This window comes from Watersipora subatra, chromosome 7 (assembly GCF_963576615.1).
Source record: "Watersipora subatra chromosome 7, tzWatSuba1.1, whole genome shotgun sequence".
Taxonomy (NCBI): Eukaryota; Metazoa; Bryozoa; class Gymnolaemata; order Cheilostomatida; family Watersiporidae; genus Watersipora; species Watersipora subatra.
This window is the reverse complement of record NC_088714.1, coordinates 36375450-36397608: the sequence shown is the minus strand read 5'-3', so window position 1 is coordinate 36397608 and position 22159 is coordinate 36375450. Positions and strand designations below refer to the sequence as shown.

The 22159-nt window shown below is 38.5% G+C and overlaps 1 protein-coding gene across 2 annotated transcripts in view; it reads right to left on the bottom strand.

The window, feature by feature from the left end:
* Nucleotides 1-5631: 5631 nt before the first annotated feature.
* LOC137399303 (histone-lysine N-methyltransferase EHMT2-like) overlaps nt 5632-22159 on the bottom strand; it is a 39379-nt gene continuing 22851 nt past the window's right edge. For both annotated transcript variants that reach the window (XM_068085355.1, XM_068085356.1), the window contains exons 15-18: nt 20641-20834; nt 19494-19659; nt 7316-7491; nt 5632-6443 (exon numbers count right to left, since the gene is read on the bottom strand). In XM_068085355.1, coding sequence (XP_067941456.1) covers nt 6281-6443; nt 7316-7491; nt 19494-19659; nt 20641-20834 — 699 coding nt within the window. In that variant the 3' untranslated portion in view covers nt 5632-6280. The remainder of the gene's footprint in view (nt 6444-7315; nt 7492-19493; nt 19660-20640; nt 20835-22159) is intronic.

Sequence of the window (22159 nt, the reverse complement as noted above, 5' to 3'; positions counted from 1 at the left end):
TACCTCTGTTGGGAACTGTCTTACTTTTGTGTACATGCATAGAAATATTACTTCCAGCCGTAAGTGCAACATAGCTAAGCTAATGACCTGAAGGCAATGAGCTCTCTAGACATACCAATGTCGAAGCTTGTGAATCGGGCTAAAAATACTTATGCTGAAGCTTTAATATGCGAAATTTATCTACAAAATCTCTTCAAGGTACTAGTAAAACATTTGTCCACAAAAAGCTGTTTCATTTCATGATCAAATTCTGTAATTTTCACAATTAGGGGCGGGTACTGTGACTTTAGTAGCCTACAACTACTAATAATTTAGCTTTCACTAAATTATCACTGGCGGAGATGAGGTTGAGGAGTCATTACTGACCCAACCAAAAGACTCCGGGCTAGTCAGGGTTGGTGGAAGTAGTGTTGGAGATGTTGGTGGAAGGAGTGTTGGTAGTGACAGTGGTCACGGTAAAAGTATTGGTAGCGGCGGAGGTCAGAGTGATGGAAAAGCCAGTGCAGACTGGCATTGGAGCTGGCAGTAGTGAGAAGAGTACATTGATTTATACAACATGGCGCAGTTGACAAAATTCTGATTTTTTTCTTTTTGTGTTATCATTAGCAAACATTTTTCTGGTTACAGGGTTAAGTTTAAACGGTTGATTAGACCCTTTCACGGGCATGCAGGTGAAGTGAGGTAGGGTGGTGTTGTGAGGTGTTGTAGCGGTGAAGCATCGGTGTTGGAGAGGTGTAAATATTTATTACGTGTACGGAGGTGAGAATTACATTAATTTTATACGAGTGGGGTAGAGTGAATTGGTGGCGAGAGATATATTGTGTTGAGTGGGGATGGAGAGTGGTTTTCCGAAGCTGGTGTTCGGTGAGCACGGTGATGGGTCGTGGGAGAGATTTATAGAGGAGATGAATTTGTGTATTGAGAGTGCTGTCGAGAAGAGAGGTTATGTAGCTGATGAGGATGGCAACAGAGTACCTATTATGACTGGTAGAGCTAGGTTAGTGCCACTATTGAGAGCTATTGGGCACAGTGGTAGAGAAGTATTGAGGGGTGCAGGATTTAACTTAGATGGTGTAAATTCTACTTATGAAGGGGCAGTGGAGGTTTTGCAGGATTATTATGGTAGACAAGAGAGTATGTTCGTAAAGGAGCATAAGTTTCTGACGGCTAAGCAGGCACTTGGAGAAAGTGATAGAGAATATTTACAATGAGTAGAGAGTTTGAGCAGATATGCAGAGGTGGCTAACAATAATAATAGGGTAAGGTTTGCCCTTATAGTGGCGGTTGACGGGTTGAGAGATAGAGAAGTAAGCAGAGATTTAATGAAGAATGCCAATCTTACTTGGGCGTTATTGCATGAGGCATTGAGGGCTCGTGAAATGGCCAACAACTCGGATAGATTTTTGAGAAATGAGGGTAGAAGTACTGATTTAAAAAGTGAGGTTAAGAGAGAAGTAGCAAAGGTATCAGAGTTTGATAGCCGAGCGCAGTACAGGAGTAATGATAGAGATAGAAGTTATGATTCAGCAGGTAGATCTTCCCCTAGGGGTAGCCCTAGGAGTAGTAGAGGGTATTATGGTGGTGAGGAGCATGATACTAGTAGATACGGGACAAGAGGCCGGGAGTATAACAAGGACAGTGACAGTAGGAAGTATAGAGATAATAGCAGGGAGAGGCATGTCTCTAGATATAGAGCAAGCAGTAGAGAAGGCAGTGAAGATAGAGTATGCTACAATTGCAAACGTAGTGGCCATGAGATGAGGAGTTGTCCCTCCATTAAATGTTTTTGTTGTGGACAGCGAGGACATGTATCCCATTATTGTAGGGATAGGAGAGATGTAGGTTATGACAGGCGAGGTAGTAGCAGGAGGTCAGGAGGTAGTCCGGATAATAGCTATGAGCGATATGGTAGCAGGGACAGTAGTAGGGAGAGGTACAGGGGCCGAGAAAGCCCCCGCGAGATTAGAGACAAATTTAGCAGGTACAAGGACAACAGTATGGATAGGTTTGAGGGGGAGAAGTATAAGGAGGGGCGCGCGACGAGCCAGTATGAAGGGTACCGAGATAGTAGTAAGGGCAGAAGTGTTAGGTTCTCTGGTTCTAGGGATAAGTATGAGGATGACAGCTGACTAGGAAGGAGAATTGTACAGGTTTTAAAGGTCAATGGGAAGAACGTTGAATTTACGTTTGATACTGGGGCAGAGGTGTCGACTGTAACCGAGGGGACGGCCGAAAGGCTGAACCTACAGCTAAAGGAGCCATCTACTGTCTTGGCGGGAATAGATGGTCGTAAGCTAAGAGTAGTCGGTAAAGCAGGTGTTCAGTTGGAAAGTAAATATAGATTTATGGAGAGCGAGGTAAAGACGGAAGAGACGGAGATGAGGTTGAGGAGTCATTACTGACCCAACCAAAAGACTCCGGGCTAGTCAGGGTTGGTGGAAGTAGTGTTGGAGATGTTGGTAGAAGGAGTGTTGGTAGTGACAGTGGTCACGGTAAAAGTATTGGTAGCGGCGGAGGTCAGAGTGATGGAAAAGCCAGTGCAGACTGGCAATGGAGCTGGCAGTAGCGAGAAGAGTACATTGATTTATACAACAGTGAGAGTGGAGGATCAGGAGAGTGAGGAGAGTAGTGCGGCCGCGTACGACGGCAGCCCCGGGTTGCTCGAGAGCGATGGTACACAGGATGTGTTGATGGACCAAGACCTGGGTTAAAGAGTAAGGTAAACTTCACCAGCAAGGTGAGTCGCTGAATGAGTTCAAATGTATTTCTGGAAGGTTAGTGGCCCATACAAAAATGAAAAAGAAAAAGGGCATGTTGTATAATCGAGCTGGTGGGCCACGGGCTACGCTAATGTCCAAGGTCATGGTAGTTACAGGTAGTTGCTAGAGGTTACGGGAAGGTACGAGAAGTCAAGGCGAGTATATAGGCGTCGGGAGATTCAGACGGAGTTCTTCTTTGCTTCAACTACATGTGAGTACGCACATTTATACAACAATTAATAGCTTTTTAATACTTTAAATACATAATTTTAAATTGACAACTTTCACTTCATACTAAAGTTTAAAATTTAACTTTCTGTAATATTCTGACAGACAGTTTTAGCTATGAGCAAGGCTAGCAGGTTGTCGGCGTTAAACTTGCATTTTTATAAGGTATAATTACCATCATCGGGCTTCAATGAGCTACAGTTCAATTGTTAAACTAAACAGAGACACAGAATTGCATTTAGTCAGTATTAAATCAGGCTTAGATACCGCCTGATGAACAGGCCTGCCAACCCAAGAGTGGGGCAATGCGTGAGATTTGGTTTTGGGGCAATTGATGTATCAATGATAGTATATATAAAATTGTGGAAATTGGGGCAAAAATCTCGCGCATTTTCATTTTTTCTTTGGGGTGATTGTGTGAGTCTCACGCCCAATGGGTGAGAGTCGGCAGGTATGGTTGTGATTACCATGCATACCTGCCGACTCTCACGCATTGGGCGTGAGACTCACGCAATCACCCCAAAGAAAAAATGAAAATGCGTGAGATTTTTGCCCCAATTTCCACAATTTTATATATACTATCATTGATACATCAATTGCCCCAAAACAAAATCTCACGCATGGCCCCACTCTTGGGTTGGCAGGTTTGTTACCATGCCAATTTATTAGCTTTTCCATCTCTAATAAGGTTTAGTAAGATGAATGTACATTTCTATGTACTATTCTATAATAATGCTATAGGATCATGTATAGGCCTATTATATCTAAAAGCAGGATTCTCTTCTGTCAAGGAAGGACAACTACGACTTTTGCTCTCTGGATAAGACCGCTAAGTAGAGCTAATAGTTCTTAGCTAGTAACAGTAATGAACTAATTACAAATTATAAGTGTTACGCATCTCAAATCAGTGTTAAAGCGCTTAAGTGTAAACTAGCATAAACTTGCAATAATCAAAAGTTTGTGATGTCTGGGGTTTTAGTTATTTTAGCTAGTTACATCGATGTATACACTTCCACCTTTCAGCACAATTGCTCACTCATCGCATTATTCACAATAAATAATGTAACAGGAAACAGAGAGACAACCATTCTATATTACTCGCAGGAAGGAGACTATGATACTTCATTTCTTTAACGCTGCTTTACTAGATGACAAGTCTGCAGTATTGCAGGAGATAAAACCAAAACAAAGTTACGAACTCTTATTGTCTTAACATTTACTCGACACATTTTTAAAAAGGTGTGATATGAGAACTTTAGGAAGTACATGTATATACGCACCTTATATATGTAGAAACTACATGTATATGTAGCAACTTTGTCACATGTTATACATAGCTAGCAGTGTTTGAACATGTTGTCACCCGAATGGTGAAATTACATACTCAAATCTAAATTTAGCTCTAGCGCCACTCCGATGTTGTCAAATATATATTCTTACCTAAGGTCACACAAAAAATATTGTGCAAGATCTCCTCCACACACCCTTACATGAAAGAGTATGAATGAGCAGGTTTGTTACAACCACAACAGCTTATGAGACAGGACATGCTAGTCCTTGGACTCTGTCTCTTGCTGGTAAACGACATTTGGAGGTTTTACAGTAAGTGATGGAAGTATAATGGGTCCTTGCAAATTTTTCACCTTAAATGCCAATGTGGAAGTTTTTTAATATCAGGAACAAAGCTACCTGTGCAAAATGGTAGGATATGTTGACGAGAAGGAATGGGCTACCTAGCTTTCTACCAGCTACAAACGATGGTATATTGATGCAGCTAAATGTTTACTAATATTATGTTAGCGTAACATGAAAGCTACAAGTACTATGGAGTGTGAGCTGTTTGGCTTCGAGTGTTAAAAATGACCACATAAACGATCTGAAACAATGAACTGCAAATACATTGTCAACCTTGCTATTGGGTCTTCTGAGCTGGATAACAACTTACCTCAACTTGTTAGAATTGGGAGCAACTTCGTAAAAAGCCATGTCCTGGAACTTTCATACCAATAGTGTTAACCAGAGCCATATAGCTTCACAGAGTCCCGCGACAAAAACTGGAAACAAAAACGCTTGTTTCCAAACAAACCCGATTGACATACTGATCTCTAATGGAATATTCATACCTCCTCTCAATACCTTTTTTCTTTTTTGCATTTACTTTACGTTTTCTGAAAAAGTTATTAGTAACTTTGTAGAGAATTTTATCCTCTTTCAAATGGTGTATGATACAACAATCAATTTTAAAGCGACTACCAATGGGAGTATTTTTTTCTGGTTAATGTTGCGGCCTCTCCATTATAACTTATATGAAAATAGTAGGCGCGGCCTGTTTGTTTGGAAACGAACGAGCTCCCATAGGTCGCGGTACTCTGTGAAATATGTGGCTCTGGTGTTAACAACAGATCACAATAACTGGTAATTCCAGACACATATAATACTATCTTATCATGCTGTAGATGTTGGATCATGGATCATTGACATATTCATATGTCAATCGAGGATCCTACAAACAACTGGCATGTTCTGGTCACCACCAGGAGATATCACAAGCCACCGCAGGCTAATTTAATCAGAGGTAGAATAAGAAACTGCACACACTTATAAGATTCATTTTTAAAGGAACCGGGAAACAATGAGCGTCATGTTGCATCATGCATATACCGATTTATTCCGCTATAATTTAGGAATAGATATAACAAGCATAAAAATGTACACAGATTTGTTCTCATATAGTAAAGACAAAAATGAGATTATATTTTGCACTTGGACTATTGTTGATCAAATGTCAAATATAGAGAGCATTATATTTCTAGTACGACGTAGAATAGAGCAGTATGATTAAGTAGATACGATAGGAAGACAAACATTTATACAAGAATACTTACTAAAACTCGATTGTCATGACAAAAGCCGCATTCGTCAACTTTTCGCCTCTAATATACCAACTTGCTGGCCGAGAATGACTAATTAATAAAGAATGCCAACCGATGCAGTGATCCAATGCAATGATTCTAAATTATAATAAAACAAATAACTTATAGACGCATTGAGATCTGCATGATAGTACGGTAATGACAGTCTCGTGTCACACAACACTGGCCTTATAATTCAGCATAAACAAAAATAACAGTAAAAGGAATAACAACACGTAAGAGGTTACATTTAGATTGGATAATCGATGTATCGATATGCACAAGATAGGTTCAGAATTATAAACAACGTTCAATGCTTTCTGGAACTGATATTATTTACAAACCGGACTTCAGGAATAAGCAACAAAGTTATGTCAAACATCAGACTGGAGAACCAAGATTTGTGGCCTGAATCCTATCCGATGATTGGCAGACAAAAAGAGTGTCAGCAATTGTCTCCTCGCTGTACTTGCAGGTCTTGCAGCCACAGTCGCACAAGAAATGCTTATACTTGACCAGCCAGAACTTTTCTCCGTAATCAAACCTGATAGAAAGAAAAGGAGCCTGCTTGAAGAGCTTGTTCCTCATCTAATCTTTTCTTTTCATGAGTGCAACATATATTTGTTCGGTGTGTTTTCATGAGTGCAACATATATTTGTTCGGTGTGTTTTCATGAGTGCAACATATATTTGTTCGGTGTTTTCATGAGTGCAACATATATTTGTTCGGTGTGTTTTCATGAGTGCAACATATATTTGTTTGGTGTGTTTTCATGAGTGCAACATATATTTGTTCGGTGTGTTTTCTTGAGTGCAACATATATTTGTTCGATGTGTTTTCATGAGTGCAACATATATTTGTTCGATGTGTTTTCATGAGTGCAACATATATTTGTTTGGTGTGTTTTTATGAGTGCAACATATATTTGTTCGGTGTGTTTTCTTGAGTGCAACATATATTTGTTCAGTGTGTTTTCATGAGTGCAACATATATTTGTTCGGTGTGTTTTCATGAGTGCAACATATATTTGTTCGGTGTGTTTTCATGAGTGCAACATATATTTGTTCGGTGTGTCTTCATGAGATCTTATTGTATGCATATTAGATAAACTTTGAAGCAATCTACCCATTCAATTGATACAAGGTTACAGCTAAGAAGAAAAGCAGTAAAATGGCAGCAAACGTCATGTGAGCCAGACGCCATAGCTAAGTTAGCAAGCCAAGGCAACATACTCGGCATTTACTTATTTGTGTTACATATTTGCAAGAACATCACATCCTTATATACCAAGTTGGCCTAACTTTATTTGCTGACTACCAATGTAGCAACAAAAAACAAAATTTGCTGCAAAGCAATTAATTCGCAATAGTGGCTGTTACCCAACTCGCGACAGTAATTAAAAAGTGGATTACCCACCCTAGCTCTGTGCCGGGATCTATGTCTGTGTTAGCAAAGAAGCAAATACGCGGAAACCTCACATCTTGGTGATCTATGAAGACATTGACAGGGGTGAGGTTAGGTTCACATCGGTGGTTGATGAACCTGCTGATGTTACCATAGTGTTTGGCATCTATGCAGTAGGTATCACCATCCTACAAGTGAATACCACAAGGTTTATATACATGAGCATTGACGAGTTCATTGCCTAGAAAAACTGAACAGCGAGCAAAGAGCATTCGACACATGCATCCATGAAACAAGACATTTGGCACATGCATCCATAAAACAAGGCATCGATGCAACAAATAAATACACATAAGCTTTTTGTTGACATTGCTAGAACTTTTGCTGTTTCCTAAACTCTGAAAACTGAAAAAGCCAAGAGCTGACTATTCAGGTATGACACTATTCAGATATGTTTCTGTTTCAAGCTTAATTCTTCTTCATGTACTAACCTAAAGGCCTCTTCTTGAGCGAATGGTCATTCATACAATGTATTGTACGTTGAAAATGTGTGTGGGAACGTTTGTACAGGTATACACACCTTTGCACAGCTATACACACCTTTGTACAGGTATACACACCTTTGTACAGATATACACACCTTTGTACAGGTATACACACCTTTTTACAGGTATACACTAGTGTTGGGCCAGTATCTAATTTAGTGCCGGATCGGATATCCTTGCACATTTTTATCGGTTTTCCCGGTATAGGTATCCTCGGTACTTACTATCTTCGGTACCCTTTGCCAACTAAAAAGGTTCGGTATTGTCGGTACTATTGTTCGGTATGTGGTTATCAGTGTGTCTTTAAATGGTTTAAAGTTTAATGATTTAAACAGTATACACACCTTTGTACAAGTATACACGTTTTGCACACACAAACCATTGCGACCGTTCAAAAGAAACTAGAAATGTAGCACGAATAGTAGCTATCATTTTTGTGTTAATATTTATATATATTACTGTTAATCCACAGCTGCAAGAAAAATTGCATGAGACAACAGTCCTGAGATGTGAACTCATCGCCCTGAACTCATGGCCTTGATGTGTGAAGGCCTTAAATTCATGACCTTGATGCAAAGGCCCTAAACCTATGACCTTGATGCGAAGACCGTGAATCCTATATAAATCCTGAACACATAGCTATGAACTGGTGGCCCTGATTCCTACACCTGATGTGAAGACCTGGCTACACACCAAATGTTTCGCAAGTGCAAACACAGAGCGCATGTTTGTTGTGGCTACACACACTGTCAATACTAAACGATGTGTTGCATTTCCAAATAGCTTGATCAATGAGAATTTACCACATCTGTGTGAGACCAATGGCATATTCACAGAACTTAAAGGTTGACTTGCAACAAAATTCACATTACAGTTATTTGGTATCGAAATATTCACCATGTCTTACTCTGTTGTAGGTGCAAAATATTTGGAAATGTGATTACAAGCTCTTAAAAGCTCAAAAACGAAAAGCCGCCGTAGATTGGAATCAGTTTATTTCTCCGATGAAGTCATTACAGTTGGTTATTGTTTTGTCACGTGATGTTCTCACGTGAATTGAAACGCCAATAAAAGGCTCAATATAAAACTACTCGTAGCACTAGTTTATGACAAACACTTCGGGTTTTACCGAAGACCCCCGTATCAAATATAGATACTCGCTACTTCACAGTTTTGTTTCGGCTTGGTCTAATCGTCTAGTCGTAATCTGATCATGTGACCCATACTTCGTGATTAATTTCTGCAGCATTTCTTGATTATTACAGGTGACCAACAGGCTCATCATGATTATCAGACAATGATATGTACTCCTTCGAGCTAAGGTTAAAAAATTAAACAAATTTTCACTGTTGGTTATAGAATATCAGTGCTGAAAATGACAACATTACAATGACGATGAAATAGACGCGTAAAAACAATAGACATGGTTTTATTGAATGTGTGAAGTATATTTGTGAAAAAATTTCGATGGATGAAGTTGCTTGAAAGTGTAAACAGAAGCCATCTCATCTCCTACAACTACGTCCCATTTGAGCCTTTTGGAAAGAGAATCTAAACTACGGCGGTTTCGTGTGGCTGCGATTAACTGCTCAATTTTTAGCTTTTATGAGCTTGTAATCACATGTCCACATATTTTGCACCTACAACACGACAGAGTAAGACATAGTGAATCTTTTGATACTAAATAACTGTAATGTGAATTTTGTTGCAAGTCAACCTTCAACCATGGGTAAACAAAGCTTCACCATGAGTAGACAAAGCTTAACCATGGGTAGACAAAGCTTAACCATGAGTAGACAAATCTTAGCCATTGGCAGACAAAGCTTAACCATGGGCAGGCAAAGCTTAGCCATGGATAAACAAAGCTTTACCATGGGTAGACAAAGCTCAACCACGGGTAGACAAAGCTTAACCATGGGTAGACAAAGCTTAACCATGGGTAGACAAAGCTTAACCATGGGTAGACACAGCTTAACCATAAGTAGACAAACCTTTACCATGGGTAGACAAAGCTTAACCATGCGTAGACAAACCTTAACTATTGGTAGACAAAGCTTAACCATGGGTAGACAAAGCTTTACCATGGGGAGACAAAGCTTCACCATGAGTACACAAAGCTTTCTCATAGGTAGACAAAGCTTAACAATGGGTAGACAAAGCTTAACCATGAGAAGACAAAGCGTTACCATGGGTAGACAAAGCTTAACCATGGGTAAACAAAGCTCAACCATGGGTAGACAAAGCTTAACCATGGATAGACAAAGCTTACACACGCACACCTGCACACATATACCCTACAGGATGAAAATATTCAATGGTTATAAAATTCGCGATTTCACGAATTATTAAATTCCGCGAATAATTAGTTTATTTATAATCATAAGGGAGAATAACTACTGCCTCAAATTAAGAACTAGCCGCTACCCGCTAGGCATAAATACTAAAAGTAGTTGAGTTCCAAAACCTTTTTAAAATCATTGCTGGGGCTTTAAGCTAACACCATTGCCCATGCATCACACTTCTTTACAAAATAATTCAAGGTTGTCAAAAGATATGCAGAATGGCGTCATCGCAAAAATAGCCGCTAGGCAGAAGTACTAAATGTAGCCGAGTTCCAAAACTTCTTTAAAATCATCGCCGGGGCTCCGAGTTTTATTGTCATTGCACCAAACTTCTTTACAAGATTATTCAAGGTTTTCACAAGTTATTCGGCATGGCTTCATCATCGCGAAACTCTCTTCTAAAGTCTTTTTACATTGAAATCAACCCCATCAATCTCTAATACCGAAGTTGAGGACAATAATTATTCTGATCTGGACATTATGGTATGTATTTGATTTGCAGTACAGATACGTTTTCCATAATTAACTGCGTTAGTTAATTCTTTTGTTTAAAAACTGATCGCTTTCATTAAATACTTCAGATATTGTTTTTGTACGTCCTTAACACTTCTAATTTTTTTTGGTGTTTACTGCAGATTGAGAATGAAACAACCTACTGATTACGAAAACTAGAGACAAGTAGTAATATTCATCAAGGCAGAAATATTGGCAGAGAAGTAACCAGTCAACCTAGACCCCTTCATCAACAACATCTCTGATATCGCTGCAGCAAACATGATTATATTATATATTTTATTTTATGTATAGATATATTATAATTTATTACAAACTTGAGTGTACAAATAAAATATTTCAAATACAAATAAAATTTTACAAACGATGAATGGAGTAAATATAAACAGTTTAGTCCATATGGCGGTTGTCTAGCAATAAAATTGAACAGGTACTCTTGATAAGTGAATACTAGCGTGTAATGGTGCTCTCTGACTAGTTATTTTGGTAATAGCACCTCTATATCGCTGTCACTGTCTTGGGTAGATGTTAAAGGCGATTCTCTTGGTACTACATGGCTGGTAAGGAAGTTATCATCAGAACTCTCCTCGTGGCTTACTATTGCAAAGTTCTGCCGGTTCGCCAAAAATTCGTGCTCGTAAAGGCGTTTTTGTTCCTTTTTTAAAACAGATATATTCTCCTCGTTAGCAACTGCGGTCACTTCTACCTGAACTTCAAGACCTCCCTGAATGATTGGTGATCTTCTAGGAATGACATCTATCACCCTTGCAGTCATTGTGCCACCGTGTATGATGAAAAATCTCTCTCTCACACTAATACAAATAATGAAGCGGTAGGGATGGAAAAAATAAATTTTGCGTTTTAGTGAAGAACCAAAGTAAAATTCAACTAATTTAGTAAATGGTTTTGAAAAATCTCATTACTTACCACAATTTCTTGGTTCATCAAAGGCCTCCAAATCGATGAATATTCGTGAAACCTCTGAACACAGCCAAAAATGTATAGCTTAGCATGATCGACTCGTAGTTGTAAGCTAAATAGAAACCGATAAACGCGGTGTGCGCATGCGTAGGGTTAACTCTATTGCTAGCCGCAATAGAGTTAACTCTTCATAGAGAGTGACAGTGTTCAGCCGCGAATAAATTCATCCACGAATATGCATGAAAAAGGCAGTTTGCGCAAAACTTAACTCCGCGAATAAATTCATCCTGTAGGGTATCTACACATACATATATCTACTATATAATCGGCAATCGTTGTCTGTGTGTGTGATTGATTGTCCGCCTTATAGAGTACCGTACTTTTCCGACTATTACCCGCTACTAGGTATCTAGGGCGCGGCAACGGGAATCGACGGTTAATACACGCCTCTATACATAACCATACATGTAAATTCATTCATTTCCAGCTACAAGTACTACAGATCTACAGCTACTACAGAACTGGCATGGGCACTCCGAGCGTTGCGATAGGCGACGGTGAGAAGAAAGCGAGCAGTGTATATTACAAAAAAAGCACACCATCTCATTCAATTTTAGAAATGCTTGAAGCAGTGCAATGCCTTCCAAAAAGCCTACTGCCCAAACGCAAGAACAGATTGATTCCCGTAGAGAAAGAGACCGAATTCGCAAAGCAGCAGCTAGACGAGCAGAAACTGCAGAGCTAACGCAGCTACACCCACAACGAAGCAGAACTGCTACTGCATCTGCTAGAAGTGCAGAAACTGCAGAACAAACACAGCTACGCCTACAACGAAACAGAATAGCAGCTGCTAGAAAAGCAGAAACCGCTGAACAAACACAGGTACATCGAGAGCAGGCCAGAATAGATGCTGGAGCAGCTAGAGGTGCAGAGACTACTGAACCGACCCAGCAACGACTCAAACGGCTCAGAGCAGCCGCTACATCGGCCAGACGTGCAGAAACCTCCAAGCAGATGCAGCGGCGACAAGAACATAATACACTAGCTACAACAGCTGCTCGGTGAGCTGAATTTTCTGAGCAGATGAAACGGCGACAACAGCGAGATGCACTAACTACAGCAGCTGCTACCAGGCGCCGTGTATGGACAGAAAACTTTGCACTTGACTACAGTCCTGCAACATAGTATAGGGCCGAATTTTTCTATGGGACGAATGTCCAAAAATGCTCCAGATGTAATGCCTTACGTTGGAAAGGCGAAAGGCCATATATGTAGTTTATATAGTAGATTTTATTGATAATAAATTTTATCAACACGACCACATTACTGTTGCACAGTTTGTATATACCATGTCAAAACACAGGCTATAGACGAAGAACAGGTGAGTCATGATTAGTGTTTCAAGCATGTAGAAGTCTCAATTCAATAAATGCTGGTAATAGCTAAGCAGTGCAATAGGAAAATATTTTCTAGAATTTCTTAAAATATGTAAAACTCTTCAATACTGCCAGTTTGAAGAATGTCAGTTTGCCTAGCAATGTCAATTTCGTTATCAGTTCTGTGTAAAAAATTAGGACAATTCTGATTTGAGTGGTTCGAGACTGATGCATTGTAGACTAGCTGTAAAACACATTGCATTTTTCCATTGGTCTCTTTAACATTATTGACATGTAGGACTGCATATGTTTATGCAGTCAGATCAGCGCAAAAATTTCAGTAGAATGCATATTAGGAGTTGTTTTACAGTATGAAAGACAACTCTCAATAAAACTATTGCTTCACGTAAATCTGTTCCCGAACACGGGTAATGCAGCTAGTACTATATAAACGGCAATCATTGTCTGTCTGTCTGCGTGATTGAGTGTCCGCCTTATAGAGTACCGTACTTTTCGGACTATTAACCGCTACTAGGTATCTAGGGCGCATGAACAGGAATCTCCGGTAAGTACACGCCTCTATGCATAACCTATTCATCATTTGCCGTTTTCACACAACAATGACGTAACAATTACAACTCTGTGGCTTTCTTTTAGCTTCATGACACGCGATGCTTTTTTGTCCTCGACATATTAGGGCTAATTTGTTTTTGGCAAGACGATATCGACAATAGACTCTTTCGATATTAGAATTTGGGGATTAAATTTTATTAACTCTATGAAACACGATGCCGTTTTTGTGAACCTCTATCTCTGGCTTTTCTTAAGGTTCAATTGCTAAATCGCTGTTAAGGTCACTACTTTTCACGCGGACAATTGTATTATCTCGAACAGGAATAGCATCTAGATTCTCTCACCTTCAATCAGACAAAGACACTACAATATTTTATTTTTACATAACATATCGTCGTACCAGTATCGTCGTACTCAGAGTTTTGATGGATAGCTCTTGGTGGAACAGTAACTTTTTATACACACACTTCTATGCAAGAATTGTTATTATTAATTCAACATATTCACGAACTTTATTTTGTTTTCTCAATTCGTATTAATTGTATCATTACCGAATCATCTCATATTGTAATCATAGCAAAACAGACTCGATTTAGCTGTTACTTGCTAATTATTTCACTGTTACATCTAAACCCTTTTAAAGTCGTTTTATTTTTAAAATTTATTTGACCTGTACGAAACATTTTTCTCATGATATGAAGTTTAGAAGTTGTTTGACATAGTTTGAAAACCTTTACAATTGTTTTAGGTAGAACGGCAAATGTTGTTATATGTTAAATACAAATCAATTTTCTGTTCAGTTTTTTTTATTACCCGGGCAACGCTGAGTTGCACAGCTAGATGTATTAGCTTACACATCTTTCCTTTTAAGCCTAACCAATTAGTTTTTCGTAATTAATTTCACATTTTACAACAAACATTTGTAAGATTACTGTAAGATTTATCGTGTAAGATTGCAAGTATCAGTTATTCTCCACTCTCTTATATTTACATACATTTACATACTTTGAGAAATATACCGTATATATAGATATATAAATTTAAATCTCTTATTACATTTATAAACTTCTTATGACTTTTGAAGTTCATAATATAAGTTGTTTAAAGTTTGTTTCATCGTTGTCATTACTTCAACTTGCATTCTTTTAAACATAAATTGAGTATACCCTATCGTGTTTGAAGTTAAAACATTATTCATTTCCTATCACTGTTATTATTACTTGATTACCCTAGGACACTTATGTATTCGCGGCATCTAACTTTCGTGTTTTCGCGGTGTCATCCACTCGCGAAAATTTCATGAGCGAAACTAAACTATCATAACGAACGAGCGAAAACGCGAAGTTAAATAGCTTTGTTCATTGATATCCACAATAAAATCGTCATATTAGAAATGCAGGCAATTTTCGTCTGTGGTTGGATCAATGGGAAATTTCTGGAAAACTCATTATAGCTAATACACCGACTGAGCAGCATGGCAAAGCAAATTAAGATTATATCAGTTTAGTCACCGAATTTGTAACTGATGAGGATGAAAGTCTGGTAGGTGAAGTCATAAAATTGCAGAATAACCAAAAACAATATCAACCCTCATCAGGTCTAACCACATTATCTCTTCCACTGCCAACCATGTACAAATTAGCTACCGGCCTAGTGCCAGCCATTTTACCGAAATTGCCGATATTGCTTCATGATATGTATACAGTATTTTTTCAAGTTCTACTTTAATTATCTGTATAATCACGAAAATCTAAATTGGCTATTGTGTCATCAACAACTAATTACCTGTTTTATGACTCGCGCGGGGTAGTTAATGAACTCACAGAAAAACGTTCGTTTTTAGATTAGCAATTCTCAAACAAAAGTTTAAAATTGGTTCGTTGTTTTAGGCTGATTTTATAGAGAAATCTTTGGACAACACAGTCAATTTCATAAAACACTTAAAGACCGTGGGTTATGTGGTCAACAAATAATAAAATCAGGTTACCAGACAATTGCTGAGAAAGTCCAAAAATACGTTTATGGCAGTGACCCCTAGAAAACGCATAAATGCGTTTATGACAGCGTAAGGGTTATACAGTTTTGGTTGTGAAGATGGTTGCTACCTATCTATTTTCTTTTTCTTGGGATTCGAGTGTGAAAGTCACAGCGGGAGGAACCTAGACGTCATTGATAGTCTAAAAAACAAATGGCAGCAAGTGATCAAATTGAATTGCCGATCTCACCCACACATTTCAACCTGTGGTTTACAAATACGAACTAGTTCCAAATTGAATTTTTTTCTTATTAGCAAACTGGACCTGATGAATGTAATCTGTTTTTTCCACTGCATTTATTTTCACATCACTATATTTTCGCACTCATCAGAGCCGCGAAATTAAGTTGCAGCGAAATTTTATTCTGTGTGCTACTCACGAAACTAAATACTAGCGAAATATAAGTGTCCTAGGGTAGTTTCCAATCTTTATTATTAATATTATTCTTTTATTCAACCATTTTTAGCAGATGTTGTTCTAATAAAATGTCAACTACAAAATACTACGATATTCTGTCATATTTTTTAGTATCGTCGTATTTAAAGAATTGATGGATAGTTTTGGTGGGACAGTAACCTTTTTATACCCACACATTTTTATGCAAGAATTGCTACTATTAATTCAACTTATTCATGAATTTTATTTTGTTTTTTTTTCAGTTTGTATTAATTGTATCATTACCGTATCATCTTTTATTGTAATTGTTGCAAAACCAACTTAATTTAGCTATTACTTGCTAATTATTTGAAATTTACATCTAATCCCTTTTGCAATTGTTTTATTTTTTTTAATTTATTAAACTGGCAGAAAACCTTTTCCTCATGATATGAAGTTTGGAAGTTACAGTTGTTTGACAAAGTTTAATAAACTTTACAGTTGTTTTTATTTTCTCTCAAACTATTTCAACTACACAAAACACTTCGCTCATCATAGGTTACCTATCATGTTTTCTCATGTTACCTATGTAGTTTGAATGTTAGGATGGCAAATGTTGTTATATATGTTAAATACAAATAGATTTTCTGTGCAAAGACCTTTTTATTACCCGGGTACAAGTACAGTTTATGGTGTAAAATGTTGAAAAAATACTTTACCGAAGTTGTTTTCTCGCCTTGGAGCGGATTAAAATTTACATTATTTTATTTTAATGGGAAAAATTGTTTCGGATCTCGAACAACTCGGTTTTTGAATTACCTTCTGGAACTGATTATGTTCGAGAACTGAGGTTCCACTATACGTTATCAAAAGATATAAGTCGCTGAAGTTATGAAATTTTAAATTTACATTGGTTTGAAAACCTTTGCAGTTGTTTTATTTATTTTTAAATCAGTTGTCCTGCACAAAACCTTTTTCTCATGATATGAAGTTTGAAAGTTGTAGTTGTTTGAAAAAGTTTGAAAACCTTTACAGTTGTTTTATTTTCTCCCTTAATTTATTTCAACTACACAAAACACTTCTTTCATGATATGTAGTTTGAAAGTTAGAATGGCCAATGTTGTCATATGTTAAATACAAATCAATTTTCTGTGCAAAGACTTTTTTACTACCCGGGCAACGCCAGGTGGCACAGCTAGGCTTGGGGCCGTGGCATCGCTCGGGGATGCACGGAAGACCTTTTTCGCCCTGAGTACAGCGAGAGTCTCTAGGCCAGCTTTCCGGATGAATGAGTTGGTGAGTGCGAGGCGATTGATTGCAAAGCGTTTGAGTGCTAGGCGAGTGCTAGGCGATTGAGTGCGAGGCGATTGAGTGCGAAATGATTGCGAGGCGAGTGGGAGGTGATTGCAAGGCGAGTGCGAGACGATTGATTGCGAGGCGAATGATTGCGAGGAGAGTGCAAGGCAAAATTGATTGCGAGGCGAGTGCGGGCCGATTGATTGCAAGGCGATTGATTGCGAGTGCGAAGCGATTGATTGCGAGGCGAGTGTAAGAGCACGATTGTCAACTGCTCGGCGGGTAAAGACTGGTCAGCCGAGGCGGGGGCTCAGCGGCAAAAGTGCGCGATCGTCAACTGCAAATATAGACGGGTATGAATGGATGCATGAATCTAGACACAGGTATCTAGAATATTCACTAGATTTTACATGCATCTAGCTGTAAAACACATTGCAGATTTCCATTGTTCTCCCCAACATTGACATGTATATGTGCATGCATACTCTGATCTAGCCTGTCTTGACAAGCTGTTGTTTTTGCGTAGTTGTCCCCCCGTCGAGCGGCGAGCAACAACAGCTTGTCACAAGACGTACTGCACCTGATGCATCAGCTGCACTTATAAGGAGTTATTCTCTTCCGTCTATGCGGCTTGGTTGCGATGTTATGTCGGTCGCTCCATTGGTTATCATAACGAATTATGCGCAAAAATTTATGTAGAAAAAATAAGATAATAACGTTTAACCAGCGACCAGTCTCTGCGGTAAACTTTAGTAGAACTTGAGAACTTAGGTAACAACAGCGACTAAACGTGTCGTTATTTGTGCACTCAGTCAGTTTTATTTCTATTTTTGTATCAGTCAGTTTTATTTGTTCTAATGGATTTTATTTTAAGTTTATTTTATTCTTAAGTTCTACTAAAGTTTATCACAAAAACTGGTCTTTGGTTAAACGTTGTAATCTTGTTTTTTTTTCTTCATAAATTTTTGCGTGAAATCCGTTATGATTACCAATGGAGCGACCGACATAACATCGCTGCCAAGCCGCGTAGACGGAAGAGAACAACTCCCTATAAGTGCAGCTGATGCATCAGGTGCAGTACGTCTTGTGACAAGCTGTTGTTGCTCGCCGCTCGACGGGGGACAACTACGCAAAAACAACAGCTTGTCAAGACAGGCTGATCAGGTCTGATCAGGACAACAATTTCAGTAGACTGCATATTTGGAGTTGTTTTACAGTATAAAAGACAACTCTCAATAAACTTTATGCTGCACGTGAATCTGTTCCTGTAGGCGGGTAATGCAGCTAGTAAATATATATACAGTCAAACATGGATAACTCAAACTTCACGGGACCGAGCGAAAATGTTCGAGTTATCAGAACGTTCAAGTTATCAGAGCACTGTCACAAGTCCATGTATTTATCTATTTATTAGCAGATACGTGTACATATACAAACTATAATATAAATCAAAAGCATAAATGGCTTGTTTCAAATTAAATGCTTCTAATGTAAAGTTTAAAATTTTTTTATCAAAAAGTATAGATTTTTTTATCACTTGAGATTGGTTTGTTGTTTGAGGTGATGTTATTGCCAGGACGCTTGTTAGATTAAAATTGGCAAAACTTGATCGTTGTTGAAATGCTCAGAAAAAAAGACATCTTTTTTTAGCGTTTTAACCAAGATCAACTCTGCTGATTTTCTTGAAGTTTATGCGAAGGTTACCTCACGTTTCCTTGCTTCCGAAGGGCCATCGCTAAGCGGATGTTTGGTAAAAATCAAATTTCACCAAACCTTTAGAAAAGTCGTTGACAAAAATACTTTGCCGATGGTGGTAATAACGACGCCTATGAACTACGAAAAGTTGAGGTTTACCTCTATGGCTTGGAATAAAGCGATTCTCTAAAGCGATAACAACTGTTTCGGTAGCTGTTGGGCAAAAACTGTTTGAGTTAACAAAGTTGAGGTCAAGTTATCTAAAGCAATTTATCATTACATGGGAATGGAACAAAGAAACCGTTCGAGTTAACCATGTGTTCGAGCTATCTGAGGGCGAGTTATCCATGTTTGACTGTATATATATCAATTAAGGCACATCTAAAAAACAATACCATTTCAAAATGTGGCATCAATGCGAGATTAAATCAAGAATACGCTATCATGACTACATGGAATGAAAAAACAAGTGCAGATGTGATGAGAAAGGTTAAGAATTAATGGTGAGACCTACAAACCTTGGAGTCAAGGTCAAAGAGGTATGAATCATCTGCTCTCTCATCAGCCTCCGAATCAGTAATGAGCTCTCCCACATACTCACACACAAACGTACCCTTTGCAATTTCATGTCGGGCCTTCACTCCCCAGCCTCGGTGTCGAGTTTTGAACAGCTCCAGCTGGGACCTGCATTAGCTACACTAATGAGTACTGGTAAGCAGTTGGGAGCAAAGGTAATGCAACTACCAAACAATATTTGTTCTCTTAGATGCTGAGATAGTTGTATGAACTGGCCTACTACTAAGACTACTGAAGATGTTATAGAAGATGCAGATACGAAAAACGAATACGAAGCGACCAAAGATGATGTCATGAGTTCTTTAGTCTTAGAATTAGTGACACTAGTAGTGGCTAAATCTTGTCAGTCAACTTTAGCTGTTGGTGAAGAAACTAGATTTTTGATATTTCCAAGCTATCTACAGATAGATTCGTGTTGTTGTGACATGTGAGTAATCAACTTTAAGCAAGTAATAAAAACGCACTAAGGCTGACATTTTATCAACTATTTGCTACTTTAACTCTTGGTTGCAGAGCATCAAATTGTCTCAACACGTCTCAACACGTCTCAACACGTCTCATGATGTCTCAACACGTCTCATGATGTCTCAACGCGTCTCATGATGTCTCAACAGGTCTCATGATGTCTCAACACGTCTCATGATGTCTCAACACGCTACATACTGAGAACATGTACTGAGCACTACATACTATTAGCGTACAAACTACATGGTCTCACACGTGTCATAGCAATGATTTAATCATGGATTCATAAGTAAATGTTACATCATTAGAATCTCTGCAAAACAATTGTTATCATTGAATGAAAATAGTTAGCTCATGTGGAAATGTAATCTGATTTTCAAATAGTAATTGGAACTCCCTGCAAAATTATTGCTATCACATTCTATGCAAAAATGAGAACACCCGACTCTGCCCCAGAACACCCGACTCTGCACCAGAACATCCGACTCTGCACCAGAACACCGACTCTGCCCCAGAACATCCGACTCTGCACCAGAACATTTGACGCTGCACCAGAACACCCAACACACAAGTGTGAGCAGGAAATATCACTGAATGTAATTTAAATCAGCGAAAGCTACGTACGTAATTCCCTGCTGCACGACCCTGTTGCTGCATGTTGTCCAACAGCCACAAGCGCGGTTACACTCAAACAGCTGTGGAGGGTTTGAGAAGTTGAACTCTGAAGAGAGAATACCACTTGACTCATACCAACAGGAGATGCTTGATCTCGCACACGAACAAGAGGCTTTAGTACAATCTCCCACGCAGTTGCAGCGCTGAAATATGGGAAATATTATTTATTTTTATTATTCCACCATGGAGCCACGATGATGCAAGGACTTGAACTTCTACCTTATTCTAGCAAAGAGCTCATGCTTTGTTTCTACTTGAGCTTTTTGTTTTTTTCTTGAAACATTCTGTAAGATCTTTGTCAAGGCATCTTGTCTTTAATTTTACCAGGAATAATTTATTAATGACTCCAGTAATTTAACGATTATTCAAACATAGTTCACTTTTAACAAGGCACAATTATTTAATAATTTTGAGATTGCTCTAAAAACGGCACATATAATTTCTATGAACAGCTATTCATGTTAAACTGTAGGAAAATATATGGCTAAGATTTTCAGATGTAATGTATATTATACTCTATTTGCGATAGTACGACTAAGCCACGTAAAAATGCTGAAGCAGTTTCATGTAATTTTCTTCTGCAGAGTACGGTGTTGTAGCCAGAACATTACTCATAGTAAAATGTTTTTTAGCTCATGCTGACTAGCAGTAGATGAGATGGTAAGTACATGTATACCGTACTTTCCGGACTATTAACCGCACCCCTATATAAGCCGCACTTGCTTTATTTAAAAAAAAACAATAATAAAACAATACATAGGCCGCACCTTTGTATAGGCCGCAGAATTCAGACGGTGTTTTTTAACACGGCAGCAACTTTGCTAGTTAGAACGGAACAGTGCCGTAAGGCACGGTTCCGTATTAACCGCCGCTTTTGAACCCAGCGTCTACCAGAACAGTACCCGTTAGGCATTGTTTCGTTTTTTCTTTCGCCGCTAGAGGCACACTAACCGGAGATTCCGGTTAATGCGCCCTAGCGGTGAAAGAAAAAACAACAAAATAGCCGCACCCTTATACAAGCCGCATGGCTCAAAACATCAGAAAAAGGTAGCAGCTAATAGTCCGAAAAGTATGGTATATTAGAACTTTTATAACAATACAATACACTCTAATCATTTTTGTGGCTGCATTGAGGCTTTGACTTCGTTGATTTATGTTTTGTGATTTTAATAACATGGCCGTAGTTACATCTCGGAACGCTGTGACGTGGCCTGTAGTCTCGTGTTTATAGGCAAAGGTTTTATTGCAGAACAGAAAGTTAAACACATCCGGCTTTACTTGCAAGAAAGTGGAATTATAATACAGTGTACCCTCTGGATTGGATTACCCCATAGATATATAAACCTAATATTGGCCAATAGGGAAAAAGCCTGTCAGACTTAAATAGCATGACGTCATTGTATTGTACCTCACGCTTGACTGCACTGTTTTTAACAATGAAGCTAATGAGGAGAATTTGACCAAATCA